General features: G+C 31.7%; 1 protein-coding gene across 8 annotated transcripts in view; it reads left to right on the top strand.

The window, feature by feature from the left end:
* LOC143059490 (uncharacterized) overlaps nucleotides 1–13,722 on the top strand; it is a 136,793-nt gene that overhangs the window by 55,631 nt on the left and 67,440 nt on the right. For all 8 annotated transcript variants that reach the window (XR_012973487.1, XM_076233002.1, XM_076233003.1 and 5 more), the window contains exon 5: nucleotides 1,578–2,062. Coding sequence is in view for 7 of the 8 variants with exons in the window: in XM_076233002.1 (XP_076089117.1) it covers nucleotides 1,578–2,062 (485 nt within the window). In the remaining variant the exon portion in view is untranslated. The remainder of the gene's footprint in view (nucleotides 1–1,577; nucleotides 2,063–13,722) is intronic.

Raw genomic sequence — 13,722 nt, 5'->3', positions numbered from 1 at the left:
TTAAGAAGAGAAACGGTAAAATTTTCTTAACATGCTTAATTTTTTGCACCAAATTAAAAATAAGTTTTTGTGTCATTGCCAATGCAACAAATTTTTACCAGAGACCATATTTATTAGAGGAAAATAGCAACTGTAGGTGACTGTATGGCCTTCAATAATGAACAAAACCTGTTCAGCATACATGGCAAGCTATCAAAGGCCCTGAAATGATAATAAAATAATTCAAACGAGAAAATGAACAGCCTAATTTATTTACAAAACAAAAGAATTAAAATGTGAAATTCATAAATTTGATAAAAATTAGAATTGGATTTACTGAACAGGAAATTGGAAAAAATGATTTTGCTGATTATCCCTGTATTGATGTATATTGGAAACAAATTAATTAGTTTATGATCATGAAGATTTATGAACATCATTTCATTAGTGAGATTTGCCAGCACATGTATGATGCAGTAAATTGTTAATTTTATGAGTTTTTTCCATTATGAAGTACAAATGTTAGAGTGCAGACTTTTTTATGTTTCTCTCAGAAAATTGTAGACCTACTAGAATGTTTATTATATCTTGGCTGGTTTCCTAATAGTTCTGACCTCACAGGTTGTACAACATTGACAGTCTTCTGTACTGGTATAGGGGAAGTAACTCTGTTTGTCTTGTAAAGAAAAAAAAAACATCACTAGAAATAGTGGTGATACATGTATTTTATTTATTTGGGTAAATATTAAAAAGACTTATAAGATTCAAATCTTTGATGAAATACAAACTTGCTTTCAACTCCAATTTGCATGCAAATTTTAAAAAAAGCAGGAATAAAAATATCATTGAAAAAATATATTTTTCTCAATCTACCAAAATAAATAATATTCCACAGTCTACGTTCAAATTGCTGCAGACTTTACTATTTTGTTAAATGATGGACAAATTGTGTATTTTGTTTTCTTTAGATTAAAGGTTGTAAAATTGGCACTATTGAATAAAATGCACAATAGAATATTACAAGTATTCTATTTATTCTTTTTTAACTAAAATTTTAAAAGGTAAATACAGAACATTTTTGAAAGTTTCTCATCCTCAGTATTGAAAAAGGTATGAAGAAAACTCATTGTTCTGTTCTTGAATTAAAAGATGTTTAAAAAAGAAATGACTAATTGTTCTACGTGTTTAATTATTATTTTATAACTCCAATCTAGAAAGCTGGCTAATTAATGTAAGCAAGTGGTGTGGGAGATATTTTAATGAAGTCCTAAATGTATAAAACAAAAGTTATATTGACTACACATGTGTTCTGAAGATAATTATCATCAATTATTATTTTGTTGACTCTCAGATTAAGTAACTAGTCTACATAATGAATTCTTTCTTGTATTCCTTATCATCCTATGATGTAAATCAGCATCTGTTTGTTGTTCTGTTTATCTTTGTATGGCTGTGATGTCATGATTACAGAGTTATTATCACAAGTTTTATATTACTTACAAAATATATACCTTCTAACACTAAAAGTAGATTTTCTGTCATTTTTTTTAACAAGAACTATGAAGTCATACCTTGAATAATTTGTTTTGATTCTATAGGGAAAGAGATGGTTCTTCACCTGAAAAATCTGTTGCTATGACAACAGAGGACCTTTTAGGAAGTTTAGTTGATCAGATGACATTAGTCAAGGCAACAGAATCCAAGGCACAAGATTACCAGGTTTTAACAGCTGGTCCAGAGCAGACTACTGTTACCATGGTTTCAGGTCATTCTCAAGACAAACAGGAAGTGAAGAAAACTTCAAAACCAAATTTATCAAAATCATCCACTTCTTCATTTACATCTTCCGTAGATCTTGAAATATTTCCTAAGGAAGCTGAAAAGTTGTCTGTTCAGACTGCCGCTAGTGTTGAAGATGAAAGAGACAGTTTAAAGGTCGCTACAGACAGTTTAAAGGTTGCTACAGACAGTTTCGATGAAGTGACCTCATCAGAAGATGGGAGAGAACCAAGGTCAGAATCAGAAAGACGGAAAAGGAAAGATAAAAGTTCACAGAGAAAATCTACACTTAATAAAAGTGAAGGTGAGTTGTTTTAGCATGCTTAGATTTGGTTGTCGTATTGTCCTGTTTTAACAAACCATATCCTTCTATTGGCAGGGAGAATTCATTGTTTGTTGGAAAAGCATCACACAGTGCCTTTACAAATAGAATGTGAAAATAGTCAGAATGTCAATCACCAGAATTTGGAGGAGAAAAAATATCAGAAAGCTTTAATCATGAATTTAAGTGTAATATCCATGTATGTTTGACTACATGAATACCGGCATTTGATATAGAGAATACATAGAACATCATCTAACTTGTACATGTACTACTAAACAAATTATTTTACCAAAAGCCAAGTTTAATCTACAAGGAATCTTAAACGTGTTGTCCTATAAGCACTTGGACTAGAACATGATACAAAATTGGCTGCATTAACATAAACAGATGAAATGAAAATGCATGTTAAACACATAGAAAACAGATGTTTTACATGTGTTTTGAAAACATACAGTTTACGTAAGGGATGTTTTACATGTTTCTTTTCTACACAGGCCTTTTCACCTGTTATGGTACAGCTGTTTCAAACACTTTTCTGTTAAAAACAAGCATATTCCAAACACATGTATAGGTGGTTTTCAAAATGTAGGAAAACATATGTTGCACTTTTTGCTGTGTATTACTAAAGCTTCTGGTTCCAAAAAAGCCATCCAAGAAAACCCTAAAAATTGATACCCCAAAAAGTATTTTGCTGTGAACGAATTTGTTTAATATTACAAGATCTTAAAAGAACTTGTTAAAATAGTTTACAAGTTAATTGATTCATCATCAGATACAAAATTTAGATACAGTTTGTCATGATATGGGTGGTCTCCCCTTTTTCAGTTCATGTTACTTGTAATAATCAGTTTCAATTCTTATAATAACTACCACCTTGCACATGAAGTCAGCAGAATTAAGAACTAATTATGTCATATGATTACCACACCTGTTTGATGTAATTAACACACCTGTGTTATGTAATTAACACACCTGTATGTACCTTTTCATGTGGTTTTGATTAATGGACATCAAAGAGAGGTGATTGTATTGTTGTTCTCTGAACCTGGTTGAATTATAAATTAATGTCATTGTACTTTCAGTCAAATCTTATTGTCTTGCTATTAACTGACAAACATCTTGTGTTTTATGACCATTCAATGCCAAAATAATGTTTTCTTAATTAGACTGTATTTCAATTGCCTTGTCAGGTGTTTAGTACTACTAGTGGTAAGAGACCAAGATGTACTAATGGATTAGTCCTTGAATTTTATTGAAAACCTAAGTCTCTATGCCAGTTGTTTCAGAATGTTGTTTTAACAAACTATTCTATGATTTATTAATCCATGGACCATCTGTTAAAGGGACCTCTGTTTGTCAAAGAGAAAAGACCTGGAAATTATTTCAACTCATACATTTAATACTGACTACATATATGTGTTTATCTTAAGGCAAATCAATATGGCATGAGAGGTCTTTTACAGGAGGTCTTTAACATGTTGGGTCTTTTGCATGTATGATGAGGTCTATAACATGGTAGGTCTTTAACATGAGGTCTTTAACATGGTAGGTCTTTTACATGAGGTCCTTTACATGACAGGTCTTTTACACAAGGTCTTTATCATGGTAGATCTTTTACACATGGTCTTTAACATGGTAGTTCTTTTACACATTGTCTTCAACATGGTAGGTCTTTAACACGAGGTCTTTAACACGAGGTCTTTAACATGGTGGGTCTTTAACATGGTGGATCTTTAACATGAGGTCTTTAAAATGATAGGTCTTTTACATGAGGTCCTTTACATGGTAGGTCTTTAACATGAGGTTTTTAACATGGTAGGTCTTTAATTTTTTGAGAGGAAAATGTTATCTTAATGTGAATCAGATTGCATGGTATACATAGTCGGTGAAATTTAGTGATGTTTTCAAAAGTACTTGATGAATTTGATCTATTTACGACTTAATTAATTATTTTGATGTTTTATCCTTTTAAATATTTGTTTTTCTCTTTTGGTATGAATTATGTGGACATAATATGCTGGTCAGTGTGAGCCAAGGCTCTGTGTTGAAAACCGTACTTTGACCTATAATGGTTTACTTGCATGGAGAGTTGTCTCATTGGCACTCATACTACATCTTCTTATATCCATATATCTTGAGTACATATTGATCATACTGATGGCACTATAATTTTACTTTGTTATATCTAACTATAGTACATGTTTATCCTATTGTTTGTTACGTAATTTAAATGTTTATTGTAAGTACAGCCTCCTTTTGAACTTTTACGTTGATTATAGTCCCCGTCATAAGTGTCCCACTCAAGTTAAATTACCTATGACATAATAGTTGTCCAAACATTGTTTAAATACCGCGGAACAATGAAGACATGTGCCCGTACATATAATTACTACACCGATCGTAATGATATATCGCACGCTAATAAAAACCCAATTGCTAAACACAATGTAAAACTTGCCCCTAGGCTCTGTCAAACAAGACATTAGAAATACGGACATTTAAATCTTCTAAACTTTAAATTCAATTTCTCAATAAAAAGACCCCTAGGGTTAAAGGTCGTGATCGGTAAAGGTATTATATATATATCCAGGATATATAGACACAAATGTCTTCTCTGATTCATTTTTATGGTTTTTCAAAGTTTTTATATTATTGGATTGTGAAGATGTTATGACGTCCATTGTAGTATCATATTTTGTTTTTTTTGTAAAATTGAAATTTCAAGTTGATTTAGAAATATTTTACAGTTGACAAAAGCTATGATTGTTTGTTTGGAATATGTTTTGACTTAGATAGGATAATTTTAAAGTCTGGTGTTTAACAATTATAGTGCAAGTGACATTTTAGTATTAGCAGAGTTTTCAAACCAAGTGTAGTTTTTGTTATTTGTATATTGGATTTATTTTTTCTCCTACAAAATGACTTCACTGACGGCTAGATTCAAACGTTTGGGTAAGTATATTTTGTAGAAAAATTGTTTAAGAAATATTGTTTAAGAGATTAGGTTCTTACAAAACTCCCTATTTTAAATGTAAGCTATCTGAGTACTTTAAGATTAGATGACTAAATGTACTTTTTTCTCCCAGGTGTCCTACCAAAAAAAAAAGAAATTTTAATTACTTTTAGTCTGAGTTGCAATGTATAAAAAGCCTGTAAGATTATATTACATTATGGTTTGACATATCCAACGTTTGCCTAAATGATATAAAACTGAATATTTGCAATAAAATAGTTAAACAATTATAAGATGTTCCATGACTTGACCATTCATGCTAGTTAACCCAAAGGATTTTTGGTATAGACCTAACATGAAGTCTTTGAATTGACTTGCTTTTTTAAAATTTCAATGCATTAACCGCCTTGTTGCATAAAACAAATGAATTACTCCTCCACATCAATAAATTTTGTTGCTTAATATAAATTATTCACATTGGGGATACTATGTAGGTCATTTACCAAGGGGGATACTTATGTCCAATTTTATCTTATCGATACAATGTGCATGTTTACTGTTAATACCAATACTTCACCCATGTTACAAACTTGGCTGTTAAAATTAAGGGTAAATAAAGATGTTCCCTAGTTTTAGAAGTTAAAGTGTTATTGTGAACTTTTTAGAAAAGACTCAACAAGAACAAAAAATTTTGGGAGAAAGTCTTTGAAATGCTGTCTTATATGTTTTCTGTTTGAATTTTAAACAATTGTAAGGATTTTTTTTTTTCAAAAGTTTTCCTTGCGGTTGATTAACTTTCAAACTTGGATGTCGTTTCATTTGAAAAGACCTCAAAGTTAAATAAACTTTAAAATTTGTATACAGTTTAAAACCACTTAAAATATACCAGTAAGAATTCATTCATTAAAAGTTCAACAAAATATTGAATGAGTTTAACCATAAATATACAACCATACAATATAGTTATGCTGAGACGGGTCAGAGTTTGATTAATAAAGGGGTTTCTACAGTCAATATTAAAAGCTTTGGTATATTTCTTTTTTTCTTTTAAAAAAAAGCAATATACATATTATTAAATGGTTATCTCAGGATCATGCTACTATAGATGAACTACTCTGAAGACTTCCAACGAGGCCCCATTCTACATCTATATCAATGATACAGGGGTCCAAAAATAGGAAACAAAAATAATTGAACTAGTGTAAACTTTTACAAGAATTGCAAAAGTGTAGTTTTAAGGTGCATAAGGTTGTCTTTAAGTTTTAATGTTTCCAGGGGCACCATTTCCTAATCATTTACACCTCTCTAGAATTTAGAATCTCTCAGTTTTACAAAAACTGATTGATTGAGATAATTTGTGATAAATTTTGATCCTCAGTCTTTTTGAAAGTAAGACATAGACATTTAAATGTAAATCTGATCTGATTTTTGTATGAGACAGTTAATCCAGGGACATGTCACAAATAATACAGATTATCTATTATTGATAAGAGACTTTGAAAATGGAATAAACTTTTGTTTGTATTGAACCTCTATCAATTTTTTAGGTGAAAAATATATGAAATATTGTGATAAGACCGTCATAAAATTGAGTTACCATCCTTTGATGTTATTGTTAATGTGTCCCAAGTTTTAGTCATGTTCACCACACTTCTTCCTTATTTACCTTTGATATGAATTTGATAGTAAGCAATGAACTTCAAACCTTTTATTTCAAAATGTCAGGATATTTAGGACTTGACCTTCCTCAGACTTCCTATGTAATATCATTCTGATAGAGTTGATTTTTTAAATTATAAATAAATATGATCTTGTGTGAACACTATAGTCCTTGTCATATTCAACCACCCCATGTGTCAGATATAAATCTTATTGCAGTTAATTTTTTGTGATAAACTTTAGAATGCATCATGGGTGCCAAATGGGGACATGGATACTACCCTTCCAGAAGCACATGCTATCATCCCCTGTTTATGGTGGGGTTTCTATTGCTCAGTCTTTTTTTTCTATGTTGTGTTTTGTGAATTGTTGCTGATCGAGTCTTTGCCTTTTGTTTGACTGTTTATTTTTCAACTAATGAGATTAAATGTCCCTTTGATATCTTCCATTTTTATTTTCAATCCTTTAGAAGAATTTTGGACCCCTGTCACAAACCCCATTCAGTCCTTATGACACTAATCAGTTGTAGAAGTTTCCTTAAAGATAATCTGTAGACCCTTCAGGTGAACATTTCCCTACCATAGACCGCTCGGTCCCTATGATACTCATCAGTTGTAGGAGTTTCCTCAGAGATGAACTGTAGACCCTTTAGAAATCTGGTCCCTGCCATAAGCCCCTCTGGACCCTATCATATTAATCAGTTGTAGGAGTTTCCAGTCAGAGATGATCTCTATGCAAGTTTATGATAACATTGCATGTTTATGCAGTTAGGTGTATTAAATGACAATATTGTTTGTTTAATGTATGAATTTGTCATGATTTTTAAAAACACACCTGGAAGTTTTTCATAAGTCAATTAGTGCATCTCTTACCTGTACATAATGTTAGGTACAAAAAGGATTGTTTATGTTTATGAACATCAAGAAAGCTTTATGACACAGACTTGAAAAAAAAAAAATTTCAGACGTCTTTAGATCGATTTGGTCAAAATAAGTCCATGATTCTCTGTATTTTTTTTTTGCTTTTCAAGACATTTTACACTGTTTATTATACAAAGTCTGGTATTAACCTGCACTGATAAAAAGTACAAATTACTGGTTAATTTCCTCTCTAGTTGACAAGCCAGGGTCATATGTTTGCTGTAGCAGATGGTATAGTAATATTGGTGTACTTTGTTTGTTGTTTACCCGAAGTCAACGCTCGATTATGTTAATTTTCTTCTGCTGATGGAATTTCAATAAGAACATGGATGTTGTCATTTGCTAATTAACATAGTGTTTAAAGAAAAGAAAAAAAAACTATAAAACCATTTTCCCCAGGCTTCACGGTTAACAACAAGCCATTTGTCCTACCGGTAGTCTAATAAAGACTTGTTTTGTGGGAATAAAGTTCTTTGTATGCTTTACGCTTTGTAAAGATGTTTAGAATGCTAAATGAATGAGATTAACTCTGGCTCTTCATATCAAGTACTGTATATAGGGTGTTACCTCCTAGAGTGTCCAGTATCTCTTCGCTGTGTGGCAGAGTGTATGAATCCTTTACTGACCTTTGATTAAGTTGTCTATAATCAATACACATTCTGATACAAATATAAGAAAGTGGATAAGATTGTTTTGAATTTGAATAAAAGGACTCGTAGGTTATATTCTTTTAAGACAGCAACCCAATGACATAAAAAGAAAAGATATATAACCGGGAGGAAAATATACCGTCTTCAATTATTAAAAACTGGCCTTTTATTAGTTTGAGAAATCTGTTACCAACTTGATACTGTTAATTCATAATAAATTGCAAGGGCTTTTTCTTCAGCGAAAAATGCAACTTGGTGAGTGTCGCAATAAAAAGAACTTACATTCTTATATCTCATACAATCTGTATGTTAAGCGTTTCCTGAAATCACAATTATTAAACTTGGTTTTTTTGTTCAATTTTTCCAAAATCAAAATAAATAATAAAAAATGCACACAAAAATTCAGAATTTACTGTATAATAAAACTAACTTCCCCTAATCATTAGAAAAGATATATCATATATAGGCAGGGACGAGAGTATTTCATTGGAACGAAAGTTGTAATGTTTTAGGCAGTTGAATAAGAATGGATTTTTACCAAGAACCCTATACCAAATTTATATATAAATGTTTGAGACTAGGTGGAGCCTCCTTAATATACTTTTGTAGTTAGCACTTCAATAAAATGACCATTTAAGTTTACCCAGGTAGTAAAATCAACATTTATAGAGGAATAATAAAGGGCTATAAGTACTTTGAGCAGGTATGTTAAAATGTTGATATACCCTTGGACAGACAAGGCATTGGGCGGAAATTAGGTCACTTATTGGTGGTGTTTTATGGAGGAGCCAAAGCCTCTGGTCATAATTAAAAAGATTGCTAAGTTTTGTAAAGAATCAATTAAAACTGGAGATTATTGAACTGCCATTTCGATGAGATGAATGATAAGTTGGCCTGAGGCAAATAGAATTGTATGTATGATGATAGAGTAAATAACTCATATTTGACGAAAACCATTTAAACCTGAGACTTCAGATTCCTAAATCTGTAGACAAAAGTGTATATGCTTTAGCCTCTTGGTAAGACTTAACACATTCATTTAGTAGTTTGACCAGTAAAAAACAAAACTCAACAAATAAGGTTAATGTTAGAATTTTGATGACTTATAAGGTGATCTGCACTACTGAGTGTCTATGGTAATTAACCAGTCAAATCCTATGATAGAAAGTGGAACAATATGTATGGTGTCACAGTAATGGACATTGTTAACAACTTGGCCACTTCATTATATCTACGTCAACACTTTACCTCACCTCCTCATATCTAAATCAACACTTTACTTTATCTTATGTCAATATTTATTTGGATTATTTAAAGTCTTGTTTGATGTAATTGAAATGGAAGGGGCTTAATAAAGAATATTGAATATTTTTTAATAACCTGGATGAAAACTAGGTCTATGTATTGTTCAGTCAGGTCATTTGTTTTTTGTAAACTTCAGCATAAAACATGAAACTGTTACGTTATGTTACATTACAATTTACATTACTTTACATTACTTTACATTACATTATGTTATGTTATACTACATTTATATGTTACCTTACGTTAAATAAGCACTCTTTTAATGTCTTATAGTGCATTAGTGAAAAACAGACCATGTGACAGCATTGCTACACTTCTTAAAGTATTGTTGTATTTTGGCTCACAGCTAAAAGTACTAAAGATGTAGCATTACATTTATGTGTTTGCCATTTCTGCTTAGAGACTACAGACAACACATGGCTTCCTTTGAAGACTTATCAATTTGTTTTCATTTTTACATGTAATGCTCTCTGCTGAAAATAACAGTACAAAAGAATACCTTATATTTTGATAACAGATTTTAGGTTTTACATATTCAGGAAATACTTTATTCTGATTCTTTGTTGTTTTTGCCAGATTTTCAACATCATTTTTACATTTAGAGATATCTTAAAGGTACGTTACGATTTAACCTCTGTAACCCAGAACAGAACTAAACATTAAGACTTTAATCCTAACAACTTACACATGGCACTTGTGTGGACAATACCACTTCTTTTAGCCACTCTTGTGAACCTTTTGACAAACGACGTCTCATTTATTTGAATGTTCTGACACCTAAAACTTTTTCACAATTCACCACATTTGTTGGAAAGTCATTTCGTTTCAGCAGGATAAAGTGTTTATGAAAATTACTAAATGTGATATGATTGCAAATGAGACTACATTTGTGCTTTCCACCAGAGACCAAATGACATAGAACTATTAGAAACATTGAGAAATAATGAATGGAGAGGATAAGGTCTTTAAAGAGATGCAGAAGATGGATAAAGATACTATGTAATGATTGAACTGGTGGGTCCAGATGTATATGTAGAGGAAAAGGGTGGAGGGGGCATGTAGGAGACGTTGATTCAGAGCTATATATATGAAGCAGTTGTCATGAGGGGTGGTCCAATCCATATTTAGCTCAATAAATATACACAATACTATGAAACAGAAATTATACAATACAACATAATAATATATGTTATATTCAGAATGTAATAACAGAAAATAAGTACTATAATATCAAAGGATTGTATACCTGGACAAAAATTATTCTATCAGGTGAAAAATAATAAAATTTTGTTACCATTTTCTTTACAGCTTTATAATGATCTGAAAAACTATATGAACATTGACGAAAAATTGTAAATGAATTTTATCTGCTTACAGATCAATAGTGTTTCCTTTTGTACAAATTCATATTAAACATGTGCACTGACGGAGCGTGAGTCACAGATCTCTGGGAGTCAAACATCTTCTGTCATATTTACTACGTGAAGTTATGAAACTCGTTGGTATTGTAAATTTCAACACAAACAAATTGATTACCATAATTCTAATCTTATTTTCTGCTCTTGTTAAAAAAAATCAATTTCTTAAGGTGAATTTTTATAACTGTGGAGTTTTAGTTGATGACACACATGTTGTCCTCAATATGTTTCCCGAACAAATTACAAGTCAAATTGGAATTTTTTAGTCTCAGCTGTTTGAGAATGAAATGACAATGGAGAATTATTTGCGTGTATTTATGTGATATTTTATTGAAATTCAATTGTACGGATGTATTGTGATTTTTGCAATGAGTTCTTGAGTTCCTGGAGTTAATAGACTGTGTGTTATTGATGGCTGCCTCGTCATCACACCTGTTTGTTAAGTCGTTAACTCATAGGTATGAACAAGGTAAGTTACTGGTAAAGTTTCACATACAGATTCGTTTCACATACTGAGTGGTTTTACATACTAAACAAATCTTGTTTTCAGTATGACCTATATATACAAGGCCACAAGATATAACTCTAAAAGTGTGCTATTATAATTTACAGTGACATGTGGTGCTTTGTGAAAAATCGTAATTTTTGAAATTCATAATTTTTTCACCTATGTTGTCCATTCTGGCTTTTTAGCTCACCTGGTCCAAAGGCTCATCACTTGGCGTCGGTATAAAAGGTCAAAGTCTATCTTCCCTGAAATTTTCAGACCAATCAGGCAACTCATTGTTGGGTTGCTGCCCCGAAATTGGTAATTTTTAGAAAATTTTGCAGCTTTTGGTTATTGTCTTGAATATTATTATAGATAGAGATAAACTGTAAACAGCAATAATGTACAGCAAAACAAGACCTACAAATTAGTCAACATGACCCAAATGGTCAATTGACCCCATAAGGAGTTATTGCCCTTTATAGTCAATTTATAACAATTTTCATAAATTTGGTTAATTTTTATTCGTTTATGAAATGCACCTAGACCAAGGGGAGTGACACAGGCTCTTTAGAGCCTCTAGTTTTAAATCCTGATATTTTTCTGTCTGGATAAATTGAGGTGTCTTAATGGTATAAGTGGTCTATCTTACATATGCAAAACTTGGAGACTTCAGAAATGGTGTCTGTCAATGTGTGAATTGAAAAGATATGCTTTTATTAGCTCACCTGTCCCGAAAGGACAAGTGAGCTTATGCCATCACTTGGCGTCAGTCGTCTGTCGTCGTCTGTCGTCGTCTGTCGTGGTCGTAAACTATTTCAAGAATCTTCTCCTCTGAAACTACTAGGCCAAATACTTTCAAACTTTAACTGAATGTTCCTTAGGGTATCTAATTTATAAATTGTATCCGAAGTTTTGATCTATCAACAAACGTGGTCGCCATTGCTAAAAATAGAACATAGGGGTCAAATGCAGTTTTTGGCTTATAACTCAAAAACCAAAGCATTTAGAGCAAATTTGACATGTGGTAAAATTGTTTATCAGGTCAAGATCTATCTGCCCTGAAATTTTCAGATGAATCAGACAACCCGTTGTTGGGTTGCTGCCCCTGAATTAGTAATTTTAAGGAAATTTTGCTGTTTTTGGTTATTATCTTGAATATAATTATAGATAGAGATAAACTGTAAACAGGAATAATGTTCAGCAAAGTAAGATTTACAAATAAGTTAACATGACGGAAATGGTCAGTTGACCCCTTTAGAAGTTATTGCCCTTTATAGTCAATTTTTAACCATTTTTCGTAAATCTTAGTAATCTTTTACAAAAATCTTCTCCTCTGAAACTACTGGGCCAAATACTTCCAAACTTTAATTGAATGTTCCTTAGGGTATCTAGTTTGTAAATTGTATCCGAAGTTATGATCTATCAACAAACATGGTCGCCATTGCTAAAAAAAGAACATAGGGGTCAAATGCAGTTTTTGGCTTATAACTCAAAAACCAAAGCATTTAGAGCAAATCTGACGTGGGTAATATTGTTTATCAGGTCAAGATCTATCTGCCCTGAAATTTTCAGATGAATCAGACAACCTGTTGTTGGGTTGCTGCCCCTGAATTGATAATTTTAAGGAAATTTTGCTGTTTTTGGTTATTATCTTGAATATTTTTATAGATAGAGATAAAATGTAAACAGGAATAATGTTCAGCAAAGTAAGATTTACAAATAAGTCAACATGACGGAAATGGTCAGTTGACCCCTTTAGGAGTTATTGCCCTTTATAGTCAATTTTTAACCATTTTTCGTAAATCTTAGTAATCTTTTACAAAAATCTTCTCCTCTGAAACTACTGGGCCAAATACTTCCAAACTTTAACTGAATGTTCCTTAGGGTATCTAGTTTGTAAACTGTATCCGAAGTTGTGATCTATCAACAAACATGGTCGCCATTGCTAAAAATAGAACATAGGGGTCAAATGCAGTTTTTGGCTTATAACTCAAAAACCAAAGCATTTAGAGCAAATCTGACGTTGGGTAATATTGTTTATCAGGTCAAGATCTATCTGCCCTGAAATTTTCAGATGAATCAGACAACCTGTTGTTGGGTTGCTGCCCCTGAATTGATAATTTTAAGGAAATTTTGCTGTTTTTGTTTATTATCTTGAATATAATTATAGATAGAAATAAACTGTAAACAGCAATAATGTTCAGCAAAGTAAGATCTTCAATTAAGTCAATTTGACCAAAATTG

This window comes from Mytilus galloprovincialis, chromosome 14 (assembly GCF_965363235.1).
Source record: "Mytilus galloprovincialis chromosome 14, xbMytGall1.hap1.1, whole genome shotgun sequence".
Classification (NCBI taxonomy): Eukaryota; Metazoa; Mollusca; class Bivalvia; order Mytilida; family Mytilidae; genus Mytilus; species Mytilus galloprovincialis.
This window is presented reverse-complemented; position numbering and strand designations above follow the sequence as displayed.